Raw genomic sequence first — 24,384 nt, 5'->3', positions numbered from 1 at the left:
TCTCTTAAAGCAGCCCAGTGTAGCATCGGCTTGATTGCATGTCGACTCCCATTCCGCTCGTGATCTCCAGCATTTCTAAGACTCCTCTTGCTTGCGGTAATGCTGAGCATGGTACCTGCCATCCCATAACTCTGCCTTTGGTTCCCTTTTCCTCGGTGCAGAACTTGGCGTTTGTCCCTGTGGAATTTCATTCCAGTGATTCCAGCCCAGCCCTCCAGCCTGTCCAGATCACGTTGAATTTTGTTGTGCCTTTCTGGCTATTAGCTACTCCACCTAATTTGGCGACATCTGTAAATCTGATCAGCCTTCCCTGCACCTCTTCTCCCAAGTCATTATTTAAAATGCTGAAGAGGGCCGTGCCCAGGACGAAGCCAGCCGTACCCCCTTCTTGGCCCTCCCCAGTCTGAAGGTGCCACCGAGAAGCAGTGGCTCCACCCGAGAGGTGCCCCCTCCACCCCGCCCGCTCTCCGCGAGTGCAGGTCAGGATGGTCCCCCGCTAAGCATGAGTCTGCCGTGCGATGCTGCCAGAAAGCGCTGCGTGATTTCACGCTGCCTCCACGGAGACGCCCTTTCCAGATCGTCAGTCCTGGTGGCACTTCATTCCGCACTTCATGCAGACTTGCGCCGGGATGCCGTACTCCAATGCTGGTTGCCACACTCGAGACAAAAGTAGAGTTGCTGGAACATGTTCAGAGTCAGAAAAAGGAAGGGGTCAGGGTGATGGGAAGCAAGCACTGTGGGGCCTTTTACAGGAACTGCCAAAGGGAGCACCGAGGAGAAGCGCCCTTTCAAATACCTGACGGGCTGCCATGCAGAAGGGGGGAAAGGTGTGTTCCCAGAGGAAAGGAGAAGAAAACTGCAGTTCTAGGCAGACATTCGGAGAACCGTCTTGATAAATGGCCAGCGATGAACACGCTTACCTGGAGGGGTGGGGGCTTCTCCCTCCCTGGGGGCCTCAAGCGGCCGCTGCAAAGCCAATGCACCGGCATGTGCCGGCCCTGGGTTCCTTACGTCGGCTACCAGGGGGACTCGGGGGCCGGTGAAGTCCCCTCTGCCACCAGTTCTGCGTAATGCGTGAGCTGTGAACCCAGCTGGCCCGGGACTTATTTTGAAGCCTGGGGGATGCTGGGCATTGTGGAAGCGGCCAGCTCTCGCTCGGCATTCCTCATGCGAAGCCAGGTTCTCATCGGTGCCGCCCGCAAAAGGCAGCGCCTGAACAGCCTGCGAGCCGAGCCTCGAGGGGAAGTTACCTGCAGCCGGGATCGAGGCGCGCCTGGTTTAACGCAGCGGAAGCCGCCTGTGTCGGTCAGCGGCAGCCGGCATAACACGGCCACCTCGTGCGCCCCACGCTGCCCCTGGGCCTGCGCACCGCGCGCCACAGCCCTGCGGCCTCGGCGGCTTGCCAGCGCTGCCCCGGCGTCCATGGAAGGGGCCCGGGCGTGCCTTGAGCGAGGCGAGGCGAGGCCCCGTCGACCTGGCCCGCCTCCCTCGCCGGAACGGGTCGCCCCTCGGCCTCTGCCCCCCAAGGCGCAGGACTGCCCCGCACCGCGGCGGAGTGCTGGGGCCCCCGCTGGGAACCGCTGGGGCGCCGGCCCCGCCACGGCCGCGACTGACACTCTCCCTTTGTTCCCCCAGGCTAACGGAGGTTGGCAAGACGCGACGACCCCCTCGTCAGTGACCTCCCCCACAGAAGGGCCCGGCAGCGTCCACTCCGATACCTCCAACTGATCTCCCGGCACCGCCGCATCCCTGCTGCCCCCACCCCGCCCCGACGGGCGGGGGGCCGGGAGGGGAGGGGCCCTCGCTCCTGTTGACGCCGCTGAGTGGGATCCCGCGCCGCCGGCACACCAACACGGGCCTGCTCCTCTCCTCTCCTCTCCTCTCTCTGGGATGCTTTTTCAGCCAATCTGGACACTTCTTTATACTCTGTTCCCTTTCTTTTCTGGGTAGAAGCCACCTCTGCTTTCGCTGCCACCGCCGCCCACCCTCCCACCACAGAATATTTTTCATTCTGAAGCAGAACAAAAACGAGTATTTGTACATTTCCGTGGTGTTGTTCTTTCTTGTTCTTTCGAGGACCCCGCCTTTCGCGCCCTCCAGCCCACCGGGCATCTGCCTCCTCCTGTTTTTCCGGTGTTCTCGCTACCTCTTAGCAGAAGGCCCTGCCCTGGGCCTTGGGCACCATCCCTCCTCCAAGGAAGGACAGTTCTCTGGTCCTCTCAGACCCCGAGCCCTGGGTGAGTTGCCTTCCAAAGTTTTCCCTGTTACAGGCTAGATAAATGCAATTCTGGTGCTCCGAGGCAGGTCTGCAGCTTGTCGCATCCCTCCCAAGAAGACCGAGAGAATCCGCAGGGAGCGCTCCTTCACCAGCCGGCGTGCCTTGCATCGGCGCCCCGCCGAGCCCCCTGCCGCATCGCGTTGCTGCTTCGCCACCCACCCCTCCGGACGGCTCTCCGGCCCAAGCGGACTTGGGCAAAAAGGAAGATGCTTAGAAGCAAATAAGCCACAAGCAGTAGATTGCCGTAGTAAAGTTAACTTTGCATAGTTTATTCTGGTTTCAGTATTCCTGTTTTAAAAGTCTGGAAAGGAGTTTGGAATTTTGGTAAGAAAACTAACAATATCGGGGAAAGGAAAAGAATTTGAAGGCGGAGGGATGGAAAGCTGCACCTCTGATTTCTAAACTTTGTCCAGGCATTGCCCGCTCACTTCCAAGCCACTGTTGATAGAAATTTGGTTTTGATTTCTAAAATGAAAGCAGAGCTTTTTAGAGTATCAAGCTGTCCAACCTGCACGCTGAACGGCAGGCATAGCAAAAGACCGCAGCCTGTGCTGCATTCTTAACTCACGGATATCTGGTACATCAGCAGGAAGGGTAAAAGCAGAGCCCTTCTCCTGAGAAACTAATAGGAACAAGCTGCTAGCATTGTGTGTGGCCAGCGCAGGACAAATCTAGGTGTCCGTGGCTCTGTACTTGACTTACAGGTTTCCTCACAAATTTGTGTATCCAGCCTCGCTCGGACAATTATGGTTGCTTTGCTAGCGACAAGGGAAATTGCAGTCTGACTCATCACTTTGCAGGTGATCTGTGTTCTCGGTAGGAAAAAAACTAAGGTGATGAGGAGGATGGGGAATAGTTATGGCCGCCAAGCCAGGCTCACCGAAGGAGAGCTCCTTGACCACTGGAAATTAATGCTGGAAAAGGCTTTCTTGGTGGATTTAAATTGCTGGCTGGGCTCCGAGCCAGGTGAGGTGGCTGCCACAGGTGTCGGAAGGGAAGGTGTGAGGCTTCCTCGGGGGAACCTGCCAGTGTGCTGTCCCTCCATAAGCAAGGGACGCTGGCATTGCGCTGTGTGAATGGATGGTCCCCGGCACTCGCACGTCTTTGGCCTCGCGTGAGGAGAGGTGAAAGTGTGCCTCGGGCGACCCCGAGCACCCCTGGCAGGACGAGGGATGCGACTGGGCCCCGCTGCCGCGGCCGCCTCATCGGTGCCTCGAGGGCAGCGTCCTTCTGCGCCAGGCAGGCCCGGAAGGGCTCTGGGAGAGGCGCTGGAGCTCTTCCACCGCAACAGGGAATTCCCAGTCCATGAGTGACCGCTAGGAGGACGGGACCCCAGCAGGATGAACTCGGGGTGGGGGGAGGCCATCCGTGTCGTCGTGAGGTGGCCACGAGGGATGCGTTTTTGCAGACATTTCTTCCCCAGGGCCAGGCCATTCGCTGCGCTCAGGCAGGGCCGGCCCCACATCGGGCGATGGCTCCGCCCGGCCTTTTTCTTCCTCACCTGAAGGCGCCAGGTACGGCCACTGTGGAAGCAGAAAGGCAGCCAGGTCAGTCCATAGAGAGAGAGCCCCAGAGCCTCAGGTTCAACCGGAACGCCACAGAATGCGGCGCAAGCTTCCCTATTTGCGTTCTCCAGAATTCTTCCTCAGGTGGGCTGCCAAGCAGAGCCGCAGAGCAGATGCGGACCTGCTGCAGCCGTGACAGCATCATTGGCCACCGTCTTGAGCCAGAGCGGGGCAAGAGTCTCTCTAGATGGGATCTGCCAATTTTGGAAGCCGCCTGGGCGGGAATAGTAGCTGCGGCAGCCCTCACCTCTCCATCCTCCTTTTTGTAACTTTTCGTCCAGGTAGACCTCATGAGTGGGGAGTGAGTCAGCAGCTAGAAGCCGTTCCCCTCCAAGGCCCTCCAGCATCGGTTTTGCCATCTTGGAGCAAAGCCCGGGGTTCCCTGCAGTGGCCGCGAAAGGGGGCGGGGAGTGAGATGGAGAGTCTCCCTTCTGAGCTGCATCAGCGAATTCAGGTGGCGCCTGGAGATTCCAGGACAGCGAGACACACAAAATGGCTGGTCCCATTTTTCAGATGAAATCCAGCCTTTGCCAGCCTCTGTCCCCAGCCTTAAGAGAAATGCAGGGTTCCTTACCAGGTAGAAAATGGAGGAGACACAGCCTTTTCTACGTGGGCAAAGGTCGGGTGGTGCACCAACAGAAGGAAGGAATTCGGCCAAATGGGGGGCATCCCATACTGGCTGGACGGCATCCGCCTTGCAAGTGTGAGGGTGAGCGCTTTATTTCGGCGGCCGGTGGCAGAAAATGCTCCACAGCTCGTGCCGCTCATGCAGTGCAGTCAGCACCCCCCTGGAAGCACCCGCTCGGTTTCGGAAAGAGGCTGCGAGCCGCGGGCTAGATCCAGCCGGCTTCCCCTCGCTCTCCTCCTCCCTGCACCCCCGATCTCCCCCGGGGGGGCCGCTAACCCTGCTGTGGGGCAGAAGGACGGCATTGGGTGCAGCCCCGTGGTTGCCGCTGTGGTGAAGTTCCTTGATCGTGGGTCCCCTGCCTGGCGCTCCCCTTGCGAACTGCGTATCGGCCGCTGCGGTGTGCGAACAAGACGCGGGACCCCCTGGGAAGGGAATTTCCCCGAAGCCCCGCAACGCGCAGGCGAACGGTGCCACGCAGCAGCGCTGCTCGTTCTTCGGACTTCGTTTCAGGCAAATACCCGAATCGTACCATTTGCATGGCAGATCACGATATCTTTTCTTTCGGAAAAAGATGGAGGAGTTGCATTTATCTGCCTGTAACAATGCATCTTTCCCCTTGCAGTCCATCATGTTTATGATACTAACTTCTTAACGGTACATACACTGGTAGTGAATCTTTGCATATCCAGAATTACTATTTTTATTATAATATTATTAATATTGATTATTTTGATTACCTGTGAGCTGCCTTTTCTCATACACTTTTGCTTTCTTTATTTTCTGCCCAGAAAAAACCAACTTCGATACCAAAAACAAAAAAAAATTAAAAACAACAGAAACTTTAAAAAAACTTAAAAACTTAAAAAATTAAAAAATTCAATTCTTTCAGCTTTATTAACATTTTCCATTGTTTCTTGCGATTTGTGTCTCGTTCTTTGTAGTATTGATGATAATGAACATTTGATAATGAATGTTCTTGTATATTCAGATAAAGGAAAAAAAAAACCAAAAAAGCAGTCTGAATTTAATAGTGTTTATAATAAAAAAATAAAAAGTTACCCTCATAGCACGCATCCAAGGACAGGGTGCCCCCATCCTGTCCTTTCTGTTGCAGAAAGCGCTTCATACCTGTATAGTTTTAACACCAAATTACCTACATTCACCCTCCTTTTGTTTGCATTTTTTCCATGCATTTGTGAATTAGTTCAAGAATAGTAGAAAAGTGTAGAGTCGTGCACATTCATTTCCTGTTACACAATGTTTTAAACAAAAGGTGACAGTAAATCATTTTGTAAAACTTTTAAAAATGGTTGGAATAGTGAGCATTATAGGTACACCTAATACTTTAAATTTACTAACTCTGAAAGGCAGAAGTTACATTTCATTTTCTGTTTCGAATTCTGCGAAGGGGCTTTGACTTCAGGGCACAATTCCCTGGGATGCCCTCCCATGGAAGCCCCACTGAAGAGCTCGGGGCGGCACGAGGAGCCCGCTCCCCCTCCCCGCCGTTCCAGTGGGGTTTACACACGAGGCGCATCCCGTGCTCCTCCTCGGATCAGACTATGGCCTTAAAAATCCCTTCCCAGACTCCTCGCCACTTCAGTCCGTCTGCTGTCTTCAAAGTGATGTGAAAAGCTTCATTGGCAAAAAGAAAAGGCCTTCACAGGATCCTTCCCCCTTGATTTGCATGTGTGCAATCATTTGATAAAATAGGTGCTGTTAGTAGGATTGCTTGTGCTGAAGGCAGAAGGATCCTGCCCTTTCGACTCGGACTACGGCGAGGGGGTGGGTGGGTAGCTAAGCCCCCTGCAACTGAGCCACCCACGGGGGACCAGTTATCAGGAGCCCGTGACACCCCCCACAGAGAAATCGGTCGGGCCAGGCGTGCCTTCATGCGCCTTCCACCTCGGCCTCTGCCCGCAGAACCCGCCCTGGAAGAAGCCACAGCAAGTGGGTGCTAGTAATTCCCCTTCCTGGGGCAGCTGGAGGGTAGGAAAAGGTGGAGGACGCCGAGACCTATCATTCCAACACCTTCGGAAGGAGAGGGGCTGTGTGTGCACCCACCCCTGCTTTTGGGGACCATGGCTGCTTTGCAAACTCAACTGGCCCATTTCCTTTACAGTATTTACTCTGTTTGCTTTGGGCAGTTGCAGTGCTGAGCAGGCAAAACGACTCATATCAGCCATAAATGTGTACTTGAGAAAGATTGACCAAAAAAAAAAATCTGATCCAAATTTGCACATTTTAAGGCACTGAAAAATCAAAAATGGGAAGGAGTGGACACCTTTCCAAAGTGCCATTTTGGCATCGGTGGAATGGCAGTGGCTGGCAAGACCATCTGAGCCCGGCAGCCTGGGCCTCTGGCTACTCTTGCCAAGCTGCCCTGTGGCTAATTCTGGCAACCCGCAGGAAGGTCAGTCTCCCTGGTTCGGATGACACAACAGCCCGCTGTGGGTGAGAACGGCCCTACAAGCAGCTGCAGGCTCCCAAAGCGTAGCCTGCCCTGCAGATGTTTGGGTTCAAATGATGCAACAGGCTGCCGTAGCTTGCTGCTCAGGGTTGGTTGTGTTGTGTGAACCCGGCCGTTGAATCTGTGCCTGCAATTCTCCCAAGTCCTAAATCCAGGGTTTGCTGTTAGGAAAACAAGCTTTTTCTGGAACTGCTGCCTAAAACTGAAATCAGGATGAAATTCTCTCGCTTTGGAAAATTCAAGCTCCTGGTCAGCAACTGGCTTTTTTGAAAAGTTTCTTGGCGAAGCCTGTGAAGATTCGAGAGCCAGCATGTCAACCTTAACCGTTCCGTAGATTTAGGGCCCCCACTTCTGCCATGTTCCATTTTCTTGGTCACCCGACCTTCTGTCTGTCTCAGCCAAAGGTTCAGCTCCGGGACATGCGTGTGGGATAACAGGGATCGCGGTATGTGCTTTTCTCCCTTCAGATGAGCTAAATTCAGGATTAGGGGGCAGGACGTTCTAGATTGGGTTCTAAGCCAATGTGGACCCCAGTACCTCTTCTTAGACATGGGCCAAAGTTGCTAGGCTGCCAATGGCACCGGAGAGCCACCCTCTCCATATTCATCCTATGACAGTCATGGTGATAGGCAACCAAACATCTCCTTTGATCTGTTGGCATTCCCTTCCACCATCATTCCTCTCCGAACCATAAGATTAGCTCGTATGTTTTAAAAGATCCCATTTTAGCATTCATAATTTTGTTCCTCAAATGCTTAAGACGAAGGAGAGCCAATGTCCTGTTCCATTCCACTTCTCCATAACGGTTGATCTTTTATGGCTGGATTGGCACTACTAGCCAATTTTAATTCAAGGATCGGCTCTTTTTGGTATCAGGTAGACTGATTCTGGCTTGGTAGCAGCCAGCAGTACAACATTTACATGTTTATCTTGCTTATCTTAATTGCCAGCAACTTGGTTTAAAAATCAGTCCTGAAGAAAGCATGTTGAAAACAGACTCGTTATTATCACTACAAGCCAGCAGATAAGGTTTGAAGTCAAAGGAGTCAAAAGATGCAAGGGACTCTTGTGCTTCTTCAAAAGTTGGGCTGTGGAAAATGCATCAAGATGGCTTGAAGGGCTGCATTGCCAAAGCAACTGGGCTGAGGCCTCCTGTTTTGCAGTGCTATGTTTAAATTGCGACAGCAAAGCATGCCCTGGTCATCACAGCAGCAGGGATGTGGTCCTTCCCCACCACTCGGTGAGAGCAAAGCATTCTTACAGAACAAGGTAGCCAGATCTGGCCGATGAATGCCATTTGCCGTCCCAGCCCCAGTGTGATCCCTGATCGGCTGAGACCTCAGGTAGAGTGAAAAATGCCTCCCCAGTTTTACAGCCCAATTTTCAGGTGACGAAGGAGCAGGGCGACCTCAGCAGTTGTCTCAGGGAAATTCTAGGAATTTTCAGGGGATGGGGAACTTGCTGGAAAAGCAGGGCAATTCGCTCGCTCGCTCGCTCTCACGGCCAAGGACTGGTCATTTGCAAACGGGCCACAATACTTCACTGGGATGTGTTTACGTCACGATGCGATGCAGGGGGAGGTGACGTTTGGACACTTTGAGCAATCGGAAGAACCCTTCAGGCACCACCACAAAGTGTCTGCCATGGGAGGCCGGGCAAAGATGCCGAGCAGAATGCCGAGGCTTTGGATGCACAGTTTTTAACATCATCCAAAAGCTATTTCTCAGCAATCCCTGCTGCCAGAAATACACATTTTTAAGGAAAGGAATCGTGCACCTTGATGGGCAGCCAAAAGCGTCCTGGGCAACTTGGTGCCCCCAGGAGCCAGGCTGCCTCCCCCAATCTAACATCTTTCCAGTGGTGCCTTGTGGAGCGAAATCGTACTCTGCAGATGCAGGTAATAGTGCAAAGAAGGCGACCCAGCTGCTGTTTTCCCATTCCGGAAAATGTTGCGATTTCTTCCTGCCTTGGCCCCCCTTTTCTTTTCAGACAAGCCATCTGAGAGAATTTCAGCTCATCCCTGGCAGGAAGAGCGCTCCTAAGGGGGGTGCAGGCAGCTGCGTGTTGGGTGAGTAACGTCTGCAGAGAGGGCTGTAAAAGGAGCCAGAAATGGAAAGCAGGAAGTTCCATAGTTCTTCTTGCCCCTCTCAAAATCATGCCCCCCCCCCCCCGCCCACCACCAGCAAGCGTTTGTGGACAAAAGTTTAAGCTTGAGCTTAAAAATAGCAGGGTGGACTCCAAAAGCAGTCCAAGGTGAGCGCAAGCCATCGCCACGCATAATTACGTAAACCTGGCAGGTCCGTCCGTTCCACATTATCCGGAAGGTGTTTTGACTGTGCAGCTGCCATCAGTTCTGGTTAGATGCGCGTGAGCTCGGTCACAGAGCGGCGCGGTGTCGGCTGTGCTGACCCGGCAAGATCAGGGCTGGGCCTCCTGCGGGAAGGCAAAGCGCTGGCTAACCGGAGCTGGGGCAGGCCGAGTCCCTGGTTGCCGGTGGAGGGGCAGCGCTCCGCGCCTCTTTACTGGGGGGAGAGCTTGGTCTGGGAAGTCTGTGGCTGGGCTTGTGCACATGGAAAGGCCGTGATGCTCAGCCGCGCCCGGCGCCTTGTGAACCCCGCCTGCACCGAGCACCTCACCTCACAGGGAGAACGTGGTGTCCAGTGCAGGGGAAAGCTCGCTTGTGCAACATGGTGTCGGCCGTTCAAGTGCGGTGTAGTGAGAACCCGGGATTATCTTCTCCAAGACTCTGGCCTGCCGGTGTCCTGCTTTAAACACGACATGGGGCAGGATCCACAGTTCTGGGCTCCTTTAGAGAAGGCGATTTCATGCACAATCCAACACCTCAAAAATTGGTGAAATAAATGAAGCTTCTCTCGAGTTACTGTGAAGTTTTCACATCACTCTTGGCATCGGGCCCCTCCTTTTTACCAGGCAACTTCGTTTGCATAAAGCTTCTTCAAAATATTATTACTATTGTTATTATTAAAGGTGTATTACAGAATGCATTGTTTGTTCTTAATCACAAGCCCTTTTGTTTCTTGTAAAGGCATCCTGCTTTGTTCTGAATTGCTTTGTCATCTCTTTTGTTTCCATGAGCTTCTCCATATAAACCCTAGGAAGTCTTTGCTTTTGGGGGGATCCTTTCCAGACAAAGGCCTGTGTCTTTTTGATTCCCACTGAAACTTTTCTGTTCTATAATAATATTAACAAGGTGTAGGTTTTACAGTCTCCTGATTTGTACTGCTAATGCATATTCCAAATAAATGGTTTCTTTTGTTGCGAAAATTGGTGTATTTCTTGTACAGAAACTTTTTCGTAGTTGAGTATCAGATAGGAGACGGGGGATTCATGTGCTTCTGTGCCAGGAACAGATTATCTGTTCGGCTAAAGAGGCTACAGAATGAGTGTAAAAAACGCAGGAGGGGGCCGCTGATTCGAGCTATTTGCAGGTCGGCTCAGGGCGCACATGCATTCATAAGGGGTCTCATGGGGTCTCAGCGACTCTTTCGTTGGCACCGAGGGTTTTCCTTCCATAAGCAAGCGGGTCTGTGCAGCCACTGAGGCTGCAGTCCTGGCATGGAATAAGCACCTTTGAAAACAAGTGGACTTACTTCTGAGTAGACAAGTATAGGAATGCACTATCCACATTCTCAGGCCCACCACATCTGTTTCCTTTTTAAGATAATCCCATTCTGCAATAAATGCAATTTAAAGGCAAGGGAATCTACACCCAAAGATCAGGTTGGTCCTAGCTGCCATTTTAAGCTGAATTTCCAAATCGACCGTCTTCTGCCTCATCTCGCCTACAGTCTTCATTTGTCCAGTTTCTCCTCTTCTGGGAAATATTTCCTGAGCAAGCTGCATTGAAAGGAAAGGCAGGGGCCCAGTCCATGCTCTTTTTGAGATCTCCAGAACAACACCATGTCCCATCATGCTGAGGAAGCAGCAGCAGCACTGCCAATGAATAGCCAAGGTGTAGGTTCTGGACAGGACCGTAAATGAACCAAGAAGACAGTGATGCCCCAGACATCAGCTAGCGCATGGTTCTCGCTGGCAATGTGACTCTGGACCTTCACATTCCCAACACAAAGCGACACTCACTGCCAATGCTTTGCAATGTGCACGGCAGCCAGGAACAATTTCCAGCGCAACCCACGCCTGATACACTTTTGCAAAGGTTCACAAGTGTTCCAGAAAAGGGCATTATGGAAATCGGACTTTCAAATCATTATCCCCTCCCAATTCCACTTATTCCATGGCTGCTTCAATATGAATGCATTCTTCAGGGAAAATCTCTGAACCTGACAACTTCAGGATAGTCATGAATGCTGCAGCTGAACTTCTGTTGGCCTGAAAACATAAAGGAAGCTCTGCTTTTCATCTGCCGTCTGTTTGCAGCTGTTAAGGGCAGAGAGTTTTAGGAACTCTACCCTAAGCATTTTGATCCCTGGAGTTGCAGCACAGAAAGTTAAACTCACAAATCCTTTTTTTTTTTTTTTTGGGGGGGGGGCAAGTTGCAATGTGTCTTAACTGCTGACAACTGGCAAGAAAACCTGATTGCTGGAACTGCATTCAGGTGGCCGCTTTAAACACAGGTGTTTGGAATGCAGAACAAAGGAAGCTTAAAGGGCTGGGGTGGGGGGGCCCTAGACATGGCATTTGAGAAGCGCCTCCCCCTTCTAGGGTCTGTCTTAAAACAGAGGAGGATTTCTTGGCAGCCCTGGCTCAAAACAGAAATCACACTTTGCCGTTTAGAAAATAAACTAGTGTGTTTTGGGGCAAGATCTTACCTTTTTCAATCTCCAAGATAGTTGTCGCTTCCCTTCGCACCTGAATTGCGCATATAGAGCATCTAATTTTTGCCATGTGCTTCCCTGAAAGGGCTGCCTTGACATTTTCTTGGCAAACATCTTGCACACCTCATTTGCCAGAAGAATTGCAGGTTAAAAGTTCATCTTTCCCCCTCCGCTTCCCCTGTATCCCATGAAGCTCACTTTCCAGGCCAGGCATGCCATGGAGACATAAGGAAGAGATTAGCTGAATAGCTTCGAATCAGGAACCCTTTTCCTTCCCCGCCTCAAACGTCACCCCCTCTCTGCAAGTGCTTTCGGGGCTGGGGCTCCCCAAAAGTTTCTTCAGAACTCAGCAAACTGCCATCGGGGGAAGCCTCAACTTAAGTTATCCTATTCTTAACTATTCTCAGGCAAGAAATCTGCCCATGGTCCTCTCAAAAGCAAACTGGTTGTGTGTTTGCTCAAAGGGCAAACGGGGCAGGAAAATCCCTTTCAGAGCTAACTGGAAGGCAGGCCCTGAAGCCAAGGGTGCCCGGGTGCCAAGGAAAGGCTGTCGTTTCATGAACGGGCAGGCCCCTCCCTAGGGCAGCCATTTTGTGAGAGTGCCTGCGACACACTCTCAGAGGTCCAGAGGCGCTCACAGACCAGTAAGGGCTGGGGTCTCGAAGGACATCATTGGTGCCGGTGGAGCTGAGGTTCCTCTTGCTGTTTAGCTGCACGGCGCTCTGGGCTTCACCTGTTTTGAAAAAACGACCGCTCCTGCCAAAGGGCTCTCGGGTCTCGCAGCTGGCAGTGCGTTTTAAGCTGCCCGGGCGCCCTTTCCCTTCATCTGTGGGGCTGCAGTCTTGCCTTGGAGTCTGGTGGCTGCCCGTCCCGGCGGCTGGAGGCTGCCCTCTCGCCACGCGGACGGAGATTTGTGCTCCGAGTTTCAATTCCTTGTGACCCTCCTGATACAAGAGAAACACGTGGGGGAGGCAGTTACGTGTTCCCTGCCTCAGGCGCACAATTTTAAGAGCCCCTTGGGTTTTGTGGACTAGACTGCCTGCCAAGAGTGCATCAAACCCACTGCCTAAAGCTTGAAATCGTATTACTTTAATGGTTATTTAAAATTGATTCTCTGCTTGTTAATACGAAATTTACTTTGCAAGGCGATTTGGATGTCTGAATGCTATTCCAAGGGAATGCAAGAGGCTTTGGGACTTTGAATTCTGTCAAAATGATCTCATTTGGAATTAAAGCTCCCCTTAATTCTCTTTGCCTTGTTAACAGTTGCAGGACCCCCCTCCAACCTTTGCCACCCGAACCCAGACCACTAATCACCTGGTGTAACACGTTTCGTGGGCTGAAAGGCAGTTTACATCTTACGGTGCAGTCGACTTACCTATGCGTCGAACCGAAACGGAATTTCACGTAAATTGGAACTAGAGCTGATTTTCGAAGTCAGAGGTTTGGACTCGTGTTCATCACAACGTTACGTGAGTCAGGCCAGTGTATTTCAGCCATGTTCGATTGCGGCCTGAAGTCCTGGGATACCAGGCTGGCCAAGGCACAAAAAGATTTACGAGTGTTTATTTGTGCAAGCCACCTTAGTGACCCTCCCCGCAGTCGCCTTCTGACGGTGCCAGTTTGTTGCTGCCTGGGGAGGCCTTGATGGTCCTCCGTCCTACCTTTCCACCAAAAGGAGCGCGAAGGCTGCCAGCAAAGCACAGAGGAAGCACAAAGGGTGTTTGAAATGCTCCCCCGAAGCCCCCAGTCCCTGTCCAAAGCACAGCCCGGAGCAGAGGGCGAGGGTGCGAAAGCCCCTGTAGCGGCTGGACTCGTGTGCTGGCCAAGGGTGGGCCAGAGCCGAGCGCACCCAAGCACCGGCCCTCTGCAGCCAGGCGCCCTCGCAGCCCTCGCCCTGCTCTCGCCTCCCAGATGGATTCCTTGTCAATGATTATTCAATTTCCAGCCTGACCTTTGGATTCTAAATAACATGGCAATATCAGTGTGGGCCAGCCTGCAGCTCCGGCGCGAAATTAACTGTATCAGCTGCTCGCAGGAGACCTCTGCAGCCCCGGTGGGAGCTGAGCTCAGCCAGCTTCTCTAAGCTGCTCCAGGAATTATCTCCTCCTCCTGCAGCCCTTCTAATGTTCGTCTAAATATCACTGCGCTCCCAGCTGTTTAATTCTAATAAATACTCATCTATTCTCCAAACAGACAAATGTTAGGTCTCAGGTGGGGTTTGAGCTCATCTGCAGGCAGCAGGAGGAAGGGGAAGGGAAACAGCAGCTGCCGGCAGCAGTGGGGTGTGCTTGTGTATGTGTGTGCGTGTGCGCGTGCGCGTGCATGGGGGGGGAGCAGGGGGGGGCGCCTGCAGAGCACTGGAGTGGCAAAGAGGGCGATTCTTTATCTGGCGCTTTTAGAGCTGAGCCAGAAGGTGGCCGTTATCCCGGCTTCTGGGCAGCACGGAGTTCAGCATGGAGCAGCCACAGCAAAGAGCCACCGGCTCATCCGCAGACTTCCATCCAGTGGCGCCGCTTGCATGTGGCCGGCACACGCTGGCGTGCTTCGGCCGCCTTTTGCATGTTCAGCTCTTGATCGGCGGATGCGCGCGCAGGTGGCATGTGGTGTGAAAGGCTGGGCACTCTGGGCTAATCGTGGGTGAAGCAACCGCAGTTAACGTAACAACTCACCACCAATGTAATTAACCCTCTGCTGCCTGTGGGTAAAAGAACCTGAGGCCCACATTAATTAACCCACCGTTAGCTGCCATTCCAAGAGAATTGCATCATTAAATCAGAGTCCAGTTTTGCTGCTGTGGACAAGGGTCCTGAAGGAGACACCAGGCCTCCAGGATCAGTCAGACCAGTGCCGGATGCCGTGTGACAGGGCCTGAGCGGGAGATGCTGTTATCTGCAATTATGCAGAGCGGCTCATACTCCAGCAGAACAAAAACGCGTATTTGGGGTAATAGACGGTTTTCTAGGACACATTACCAGGGTTGGTGTGGTTGAAAATGCACACACACCCACACACCTTCCACAAGTCTGTCTGACGTGTGACACAGATACAGAGAAAACAACACCCATTTGGTGTCTGTTCCCAGAACCTCTGCTCTTTCTTCCCATGCCATACTTTTCTGAATCCAACCGAATGTACCTTCCCTAAAATACTTTCTTTATATTGTGGTACGATTTCAACACAGCTTCCGTGCTATGCATGAAGAAAATGCTCACCTTTCCCACGGAGGAGCAACTGTGCCCAGCGGGTTGCCAGTCCGGTTCTCCTCTGGGAAAGGAAGAGCCGAAAGCGCTCTCGGCTGGCGAGAGGCGCTCCCAGGAGGACCGCAACACAGGGTCCCAGGCCAGCTCGGCAAGGCGCGAGTCGCCCGGCCGGAAGGATGCCGTGGCCATCGGGGCTGGAAGCCGCTGGGAACGCCAGCAGGGTCATGCGTCCGTCTCTCCCGGGCGGCCCAGGCACCTCGAGCCGGGAGGATGCAGAGTACCAGCCCGGCCACACTGCCGCCCAAGGCCCTGCAGGAAGACAGTGCTGGCCACCGGCTTTTCCAGGACCAGGGCCTGTCCTCTGGGGGGGCTCCCCGTGGCCTCGCTGCGGCCGCCTGGGGCCCTCATGGCCCAGCGGCGGCGGCCTCCTCCCCGGACAGCCAGGAGGGGCCAGGATCACGAGGACGTGGTTGTAAAGGGAGTGGGAAGCCACAGGGATGATGAACGATGCAGATCAACCGCGATGTGCCGCCACCGTCGCCTCTTGAGGAAGCACCCCAGGAAGGGCCACAGCGGATCTTCCGGGGGGCCCTTGCAGAAGGCCTCATCGCCGCACTCCCCGCCGGGCCTGAGGGTGCTGGACGGAGGCAGGGGCTAGGCCTCCCCCGGGAGACCTCCTCCTCGCCCAGTCAGGGCCCTCAGCCCAGCCTACCTTGTAAGGATGTTGTGAGCACAGCACGGAAAGCTGCCTGCATTTCCTTGCAAGAGGGGAAGAGGCGGAATACGAAGGAAATAAAGGAGGAACCAGCAGGCGCGGGCAGGGCGGGCTGGGCAGCTGGTGAGACACGAGGGAAGGCACCCCTTCGGATGTGGGTTGTTTCAGTTGCCAAGACAACAGCCTCTCATTTGCATAGGAAGCTGCATGGACGCATCATCCTGTGCAAATATTGCGCGGGAGGCGGGCCCTGGCACCCCCCGGGCTTCTGTGTGCTCAGCTGCATGTGCACAGAATGCGCTTGCCGGGCAGATGCGGCCCAGCCCTGCCTGGGCCCCAGCTTCCCCTGGTGCTTCTGCGGCGCACGTGGCCCCTGGAGGTGGCGGGGGGAGCTGGCCCGGCGTGGCGGGTCGGGGGCAGCACCTGCAGGGGGGGCACTTAACCTGCCCCACCCTCCTTCCAAGCCGTGCTCATTAGCCGGACCCAGATTACATGATTATCAATTTTGCCATGGCTCTTGGAGCTAAACCTAATTAAAGGGGCTGCTGTTTGGCAAGCGTAACGGAATAACCCCTGCCTGCCTTTCGGGAAGAAGTGGGGGAAGAGGTGGGCAAGGGGCTGGCCTGGCAGAGCGGCCCAAGGGGTGGGTTTGGCCGGGACCCCCCCGTGTGGGAGAGACGCGGGCAGAAGCATGTGCCCACGAGGGGTTGGTGGCCGTGCCCGGCAGCGTCCGGGGGACTCCCTTCCGTGCCTCCATGGACAACGCAGCAGCTTTGCCCAGTGGGCAGCCCAGAAATCGAATAAAGGAAATAAAGAAATATGAGTGTCATTACCCTAATAGATGAAACCAGCTTATGCTGCATCAGATCACCGGGCCGTGTGGCCCCGTGCTGACGACGTGGACGGCGGGCCCCCCGTCTTCCCCCCTTCTGCCCGATCTCGCTGGCCTGTTTCAGGGAGCCAAGCAGGACTCCTGCCAGCAAAGCAGGTGCCGGGCCCAAGGCAGGGGCCTGGTCCTGCTTGCCGGCGGACCGAGCGCTGGCCGGCTCGCCCACCACCCCTGGCCCCACTGGGGAGGCTTCCTCATCGCCCCCCTCCAGGAGGCACCGCTGCTCCGGTTCCCTGGCTTTATTTCCAGTCTTTCTGTTTCGGAAGACCGTGATGCCCACGTGTTTCACTCTGCTCACTTCGCTTGTGCCCTTGCCAAAACACGTGCATGCACTGGGTGGGGGGGGCACAGAGTGGCACCTTAATGTGGTTGTGCGTATGGCTGCTTCAGTATCCCTTCCGGGGGGCGTTTTACCGAGGGGTGGCAGCTCACAAAAGTGCCTATGAATCGCAGCACAGAGGATGCTTGATGTGCGAATCGCACCAGAGCCGCTTGCTTCCGCTCTCCAGAGAACGGAGAATCAGGGCCCCCGGGAGATGCGGGGCAGGGGGAAGAGGCAGATTAGCCGAAAGGCACAGCACGTGGTGCACACTCCGACTCTCAAAGTGATTCTGGAATTCCCTGAGTTGGAGCAGAAAGCGGGACTCCGATACACTGGGTGTGCTGATGCCATTCCCATGGGGAGCCGTCCACATGCAGGAGCCGGGTGCAGGCCTTGCCGCTGCTCGCGCGCCGGGCCGACTGAGGCTGCTGGAGCTTTGCCGAGATTCTCGTGCAGGGCAGTCGGGCACCAAGTGGGCAGGTCCGAGGGGAACCCGTCCACCTGGAGAAACGCAGGTCCAAGTCCAAGGAATGCGCTCAGTGGCGCCTTCCCCGTGGCCCCGGGCAGCGGGAGCCAGTGGGCGCTGCCGCGAGCAGCCTGGGCCCGGCGCCCTTCAACATTTTTGGCAATGTTCGGATGAGGCGGCACAGGGGGTGCGGAGCAGAACTACAGGGGACCCCAAACTCCGTGGGAAAGCGACTGGTCTGCAAGGCAGGAAGACAGGCGCTGTGCGCGCGCCCTTGCGGGGCGATCGGGTCCGGTCTGGAGTGCCCTGCACAAGCCAAGCACAGGAGGGAACGCCTGGATTGCTTCCCTTAGCAATAATAACAGCCCGCAATTAGCATGCTAACAGGCAGTAAGGAATCCATGGAAAGAGCAGCAGAAGGGGAGCAAGGGTCAGCCCCCCGAAACTTTTCAGAACGGTCTGCCCCACTTCAGAGCCGAACGGTCTTCCTTGCGGACTCCCTGCTGAGCCTTTGCCAGGCCCCGGACCGACCGACCGACCGCAGCTGCCACGCCTTGGCTCATCGCCGGCCTCCGCTCTCCCCGGTGCCGGGTGGGACCGGGGCTGCCGCGCGGCTGATTCCCAGCCCTGGACGCAGCTGGGGAGAGCACAGCCCCGGAGCAACCGGGACGCTGCCTCCGCTAAGCCACGTCCGCGTGTCAACGTGCGGGCAGCTGAGGGAGGATGGCGCAGAGGTCAAGGGTACGGTGTTTCCTCCTGGATATGGGAGGGAATCTGTTCGGAACAACACCCGTGCCGGAGAGGTGGGAGAGAGGCCGCTGCAGGACCTGCCCCCTGCGAGGCGGGCACGGGGCTCCTGCCTTGTAGGTGGGGCCTTCACGCTGAGCGCCCTGTCATCTCCGTCGGTTGCTGGGGGCTGTTTTCCGAAAGGCCCGTGCTGCTGTCAGCTCCATCCACTCGCGTCCAGGTGCCGGCGGCTCCCAGTGTGTCAGGACGGAGGAGAAAGTGACACAATTGCTCCTGAGCTGCCAATATGTGGCTCAGAGCGGCTCAGAGCTGCGCGTGACACTCCCTGGAGAGAACGCCGGCATCCGGCGGAGCGTCGTGCAGAGCCCTCGCCGGGCTGGGGTTCTCCGGGATTTGGGAGGCTGGCTAATGCTGACGCCTCGGCCCAGAAAGAAAAGTCTGCCAGGCATCCACTCCACAAAAAGCCCGAGCTGACCGGGAGCTCCCCACCAAGCCTCCTTCCTGCAGCTGGGGCAAAGCGCAAGCCGCGGCTCAGTCGCTGGCTCAGCTGTATCCCCAGGAGTTCCGCCTGCGGCCGTCCAGAATTATCTCCCGCCATCGGATCACTCCGGAAAGTGGCCAGCCATGCAAGCCACGGCCTGGGGACTGAGCATTTGAGCAAACTCCGGGAAGAAGTGCCCGTCCGCGCACTCTTCCTTTACTCGTAGGATTGGTGCCCTGCCTTTCTGTCCCACTAGCAGAGCAACAATCTTGTGCATCTATTCATTTACATATTTTGGCCACTTTCCAGATCTAGTTTTTCCCAAAGGGGCTACAACAAATACGAGCCATAAAATCAAGATTTCAATCATACGCCACAATTTAAAATCAGAAATCACCAGTATGACGGATTTCAGGAACAACCAGCATCTCCTGCAGTTAATCAGCTCCATTAACCGCACTGCAAACACACCCGTGGTGCCATCGGTGAAATCGCCTCCATCTCTATTAATTGCCGTTCACACACAGTTCCAAAAGCCGGGAGCGCTCTTGTGGCTGTGGGGCGAGGGTGGCGCGTGGAGCGGGGCCCCCACAGAGGGGTAGCAAGGCCGGGGGTCGGCCGCCGTCCCAGGGAGGCCAGCAGCTCCCCCTCTCTCCATGGGATGTGCCCAGCAGCTACAAAGCCAGCTGCGTGAGGGGAGGCGTGCCCAGCTGGTGCCTCCAGTCCTGCTCCCAGAAGAAAGCCGAGCTCCCCAGATGCCCCACACCTGTGGAGGGCAGCTTTTTCGTGTGGGGAGGAGCCATGGAGGCAGCAGAGTAGGAGCCTCTTCCGGCCCGGGGGCCGAAGGAAGGAGTCCTTGCGACTGCCGAGTGGCTACCCGGAGAAGGACCTTCTCGGGGGCAGCCCCCCGGCTCTGGAACCTGCTCCCCAGAGAGGTGCACCGGCACCAGCACTTTATTCCTTCCAGTGCCAGACCAAAACCCTTTTATTTATCCAGTATTTTAAGGACTGATGTTTTCTTAAAATTGGATTTTTTCCATATATTTCAGTATGTGTTTTAATGTGCTGTTACTGGTTTGTGAGCCGCCTTAAGACCCATTTTGGGTAAAGGCAGAGTAGAAAAATTTTAGATCAATAAAAATAAATAATTAAGCCGAGCTGAGGCTGGGTGCATCGCCAGGTGTGCGCAGGACAGAAGGACACATCTGGATCTGCAGAGAGCCTTGCCCGCACTCCCGAGGGGCAGCCCCCCGAGAGGCACTTACCCGCAGCACTCCAAAAATGGAGTGGGAAAGTGCGGATAGTCGCATGCCGCTAATGAATGCCTAAGAGAAAGCACGGGGCGGCTGCATTTCGACTGCCCGCTGCTTCCTCCGTCCTCCATTTGTGAAGTGCTGGAGACCTCTGATGGCTGAACGGGTGTTTTCAGAAAGAGCGGACTTGGCTGCCGGGCACATCTCAGCTCTCTGCCCAAAGATCTGCTTGTCTCTAGCGAAAACGGAGTATCATTCTGGAGTGCAGCTGCTCTGAAAGGGAGCGGTTCCGCTGCTGATGCTTTGTCCAGAGATGCCCACGACCTTCGTTTCTCCGCACGATTGCAAAGCGGTTGGGGCTGCAGCCCAAGGCATTCCTTCGGGGACCATCCCAACGGACACCTGCCACTCCAGAGGTGAGGCTTTCTCCTTGCATTGCGTTTCGAGCGTTGCTCAGCTTTCAGCCAAGTTCCAGAAACCTCGATTATTTTGAGCGCGCCTGTTGTACAACAGAGGGAGAGCATTTGAAAGAGTTTTGACACTCGGCCTGTGCTTTTCCACTGGGACTTCCCACCTGTCTGTCTGTGTAGGCTCTGTCCCGATCTACCTGCATTAGCGGAATGAGAGCGGGCGTCACGGAGCGAAGGTTGCCGCATCGCCCTGGACTCTGCAGGGGCGCAGCAATATTCCGCACTCCAGCACGTGCGCACCGTCACACGCATCGCGGAGAACGTGTTTCTACATTTCTGACGTCTCAGCATGGCCCACAGAGGCGTTCTAATCCCTCCTCCTTGCCCTCTTTTTACCGTCGTCAGCATGGCACCCACCCTGAAGGAGACAGGCCTTAATTCGGCTGATGAATCAATTCGCCCTCCTGGCCTCCCTCGGTTCCCCATGGCTTCCTTCCCTTCGATCGCTCAACCCTGATAAGAGCCAGGGCACCGCTCCTCACGTCGTGGGGCTTTCTGGGGACGGAGGACGTTTCTCCTCCCAAACTCCTGCAGCCTCCCAAAGGGCCAAAGCCCGAAATATTTCCATCCCCCACTTCTGCCACGGTACTCGGGGACCTCGAAGCCTCACGCCAGCCGTATCCTTGCACGCTTCCATTTAGGGGATAAATCCTCATGCTCTGATACTGGGTACCCTGTGAATTAAAAGGTTTTTATTTTGCTAGCCTGAAGAAATATTTCCCCGTGCGAAGAAAGGGAGCTTTTGTCTTCTGCTTCTAGACCCTGAGGGCCACTGCCGGGCCACCTGCCCGTTGCCCCGCTTCACCAGGGGCGATCCGTCCAGGAGGATGGTGCTTTTCAACGCCCCACCTTGCAATGTGATCTGCCAGGAGTACAGGCAGCACCTTTTAATTACGGCTAATGAGAAAGAACTTTAATGGCTTTCTATGAAAATTGATGGGGCCTTCGGTGCGTTTGCTGCCTCACAGAGAACAAGACATCTTGCTGAAATCGTAATTTGAACAACAAGGCGATGGATGTGCCAGTCCTCAGCAATATATGGAAGAAAGAGAAAGGGGAATTCACTCTTAGCCCAGGCACCAAATGCAGGATATCACACGCAGGCCTCAGCCCCATGGCCTTGGGCAGCCCTCTGAGCGTGGTCAGAGCTCTCGGCTCAGGCGTGGCTCCCTCACCTGCAGGCTGATTCGCACCTGGCAGGTACAGCCTCCACAGGGAGGGTAGGAGGCGCCACCTCCCCCCCCCCACCAGCTGCCCGTGAGCCATGTCGCGCCCCAAGTGCCAGGGCAGTCAGGCCATGTGCCCCAGCTCAGTGTCCCGGCGCAGCGTCAGCGCTCCGGGCCGGGAGGGAAGTGGCTGGAGCCGGGATCTCCGGGTCGCGCTGAACGGGGAGCATTCCCCAGCCCGTGCTCCCAACAAGGAGTGATTGGTGTGAAGGCTGTAATGAACGAGTACAGGCTGTGCAATTAATAAGGCCTTTGATGCTGCCAAAGGCCAATTAGCCCGTTCGTTTGCTGACACGGCTAAATCAAACTGTCCCTGCCTTCTCTTCCTTTCTAATTAAGCTCCAGCCTCTCACCTTGTTAATGAGCTTCCTACATATTTGCATAAAGGGTGAGAGCGAGAGAGCAGCTCATATACTTTTCAATATGTGGCTAATAAGCATTAAAGCATTTGACCTCTATTGTGGGGCGCATCTGTTTAACCTTGTGTGGAGCTGGCAGCTGGATGCGTTTCGCTGCCGCAAGGCCCGGCCCGCATGACCGGCCCCGGGGGGGAGCAGAGCCGCCCCAGCACCCGGCGGGTCCTTTGTTCTGTGGGGCGTATTCCTCCCTGATTCCTTCATCGCCTTTCTAGTCCACTTCCACCCGAGAGCCGCAGTCTCCGGGTGGCTGTGGGAAGCTGAACAGCACACAGAGCTTCGTTATGTATCGCAGCCATGGATGTGGCATGGAGGGCCTGCAGAACTGATGTGGCAGATGGGCACGGTAGTTCGCCGTGGCGACACGGCCTGCTCAGCATCAGCAGGTGCCGGATCCCAAAGACCTCGCTGGGAGTCTCATATCGCAGCCTCTCTTAACGCTGGGATGCCCCCAGTGGGGGAGGCTTAATCCGAGCCCCCGTGTGCCACATCCCGAGGGCCACGGATCTTTGCCGGCCACGATCTTGCCACGTGCGGATCATGCCCCGTGCTCTCTGCACATGTGCCCTTTTCCAGATCGGAGGCCAAGGGCATCGTCTAAGAACGGGAGAAAGGCCCTGCCTGCTCAGAGCCCGGTCCAGCCAGTCCAGCGTCGCTCCGTCGTGCAGACGGAGAACCTCACTCAGCTCGCCTCCTGCCTGTCCTCCGGGGAGCGCAAGGCGGCAGGCTGGCCTTGGCCGTATCTTCACAACAGCTCTGTGAGGTGGGCCAGGCAGCGGATGGCTGTCCTCCGGCTCCCGCCCCAGCCCCACCGTGCTGAGGCTGCCGCTGACGGTCACCTGGGGAAATGTGCACCCATTCCCTACTCAGTCCTGCCGTTCGGAATTAAAATCGAATGATGGATTATTTGGAAACTGAAACGCTATCCTCCTGAAATGATGCATTTGGGAAAATACGTCTTTGCAAGAGAGAAACTGGCCAAACGCTGTAGCAAAAACATTCCCACCTTTTTGTGCAAAATAGATCTTGTTACTAGTAAAATGTCTTCTGCTTTGCTTTTGTTTGAAGATAGGTTTGCACAATTGCACGTGTTATTCTCAATCATGGAGGTCACTTTTACCGTGCAGTGTGGGTTGGTTCGGCACGGACTGTCCTGCTGTCAGAAGGAGATGCATGGGAAGAGGAGAAAGTCGCACAGGGATCAGCAGAGCAGGAGAAAGTGCCGCGCGGCAGCCTGTGGGGACAGCCGCCCACAGTTTGCACCGGTGCTTTGCACCTGCAACACTGCTCGGCCCTCCAGTGGCTGGGATCCTGTGCACACATGTGTGACAGTGTGCGTGCAACACCAGTTCGCCTGAAACGCAGGGCACAGCACTGGCCCTTCCAGCCAGGACTGAGGGCGGAGCTGCCTGTCCCAAGGCGGGCATGTGCCCTCCAACCCATCATTCCAAGTTGGCGTGGCAAAATTCGGGAAGCGAGGGCAATTCCCGTGCATCCCAGCCACCCTTTTGCAGAGCCGCGTTTGACCAACAATGACTGTCGTAAGAACGTGGACCTGCACGGTGCAAGCTCAGGGGAGCGAGCGGGTTTCTGCTCCTCAGGTAATAGACTAAAACGATTTGTAAATGTGAAACATCTAGCATGTAAAACGAAGCGTGGATTTATCATTCTCTGGAGCTGGAGCATTGTCCTCCCAGGGTTCCGAGCACGAGCCAAAGGCAAGAAGCGGACCCACCAAGGGGCCCGGCACCAGGAGCAATGTGGGATGGGCAGCGCCCCAGGCAGGCACCTCCGTTTCAAGCTGCTGCCAGTTCTGCAGAAAAGCAGCACGAAGCATCGTGTCTGCGATGCAACTCAGTGCTATCTCTGCGCTGTCAGCAGGAGTCTGGGAACTCCTGGTCTAGGGACCATTGCAGGGACTCCTGGTCCAGCGGCAACTGTGCAGCTGCTTACCTGGAAACGGGTCCCTCCCCGCTCAGTGGTACATCCTTCGGACTGCGCATTCATCACGCTGCTCTGTAACATCCCAGAAACTCTGGGGAAACTGGCCACCTAAAGCCCCAGACATGCCATTTAACCATGCATCATATAGCACCGAACATGTGAACCCCGCAAGTTTCTGTGAGCTGGACTCTGCTTCCAAAAGCTCGGGAGCTTCCCGTTCCAAACTTTCATTGGCGTCTCTCTGAACGGCAGAGAGACAAACCGGCTGCCCTCTGCCTTCGCGTGTTTTCAAAGGGGACTTTCTCGCACAGGCAGCGAGGTGAATTTATCTGCACAGAAATTGCGATGACCCACAACACGGAGCATTAGACTCGGTCCCGAGTGCGGGACAGTCAGCGCCGAGGGGGGGAGGGAGGGAGGGAGGAGCCTTTCAACGCACGTCTCCATGCCGTCCCTTCACAGCATTTCATCGCCATGCTGAGATCTCCCGACAGCCCAATCCCTCCTGCATCCCT

The 24,384-nt window shown here is 55.3% G+C and overlaps 1 protein-coding gene across 2 annotated transcripts in view; it reads left to right on the top strand.

The window, feature by feature from the left end:
• Positions 1-2,046, top strand: part of PBX1 (PBX homeobox 1) — a 165,084-nt gene extending 163,038 nt beyond the window's left edge. Inside the window, exon 8 of one of the 2 annotated variants that reach the window (XM_044439358.1) lies at positions 1,636-2,046. In XM_044439358.1, coding sequence (XP_044295293.1) covers positions 1,636-1,728 — 93 coding nt within the window. In that variant the 3' untranslated portion in view covers positions 1,729-2,046. The remainder of the gene's footprint in view (positions 1-1,635) is intronic. The other variant, XM_044439359.1, reaches the window with a different exon arrangement.
• The last annotated feature ends 22,338 nt before the right edge of the window (positions 2,047-24,384 follow it).

This window comes from Varanus komodoensis, unplaced genomic scaffold (assembly GCF_004798865.1).
Source record: "Varanus komodoensis strain SLA01 unplaced genomic scaffold, ASM479886v1 scaffold34_3, whole genome shotgun sequence".
NCBI classification, from domain to species: Eukaryota; Metazoa; Chordata; class Lepidosauria; order Squamata; family Varanidae; genus Varanus; species Varanus komodoensis.
The sequence above is the reverse complement of the archived record's forward strand: the minus strand, read 5'-3'. Positions and strand labels throughout refer to the sequence as shown.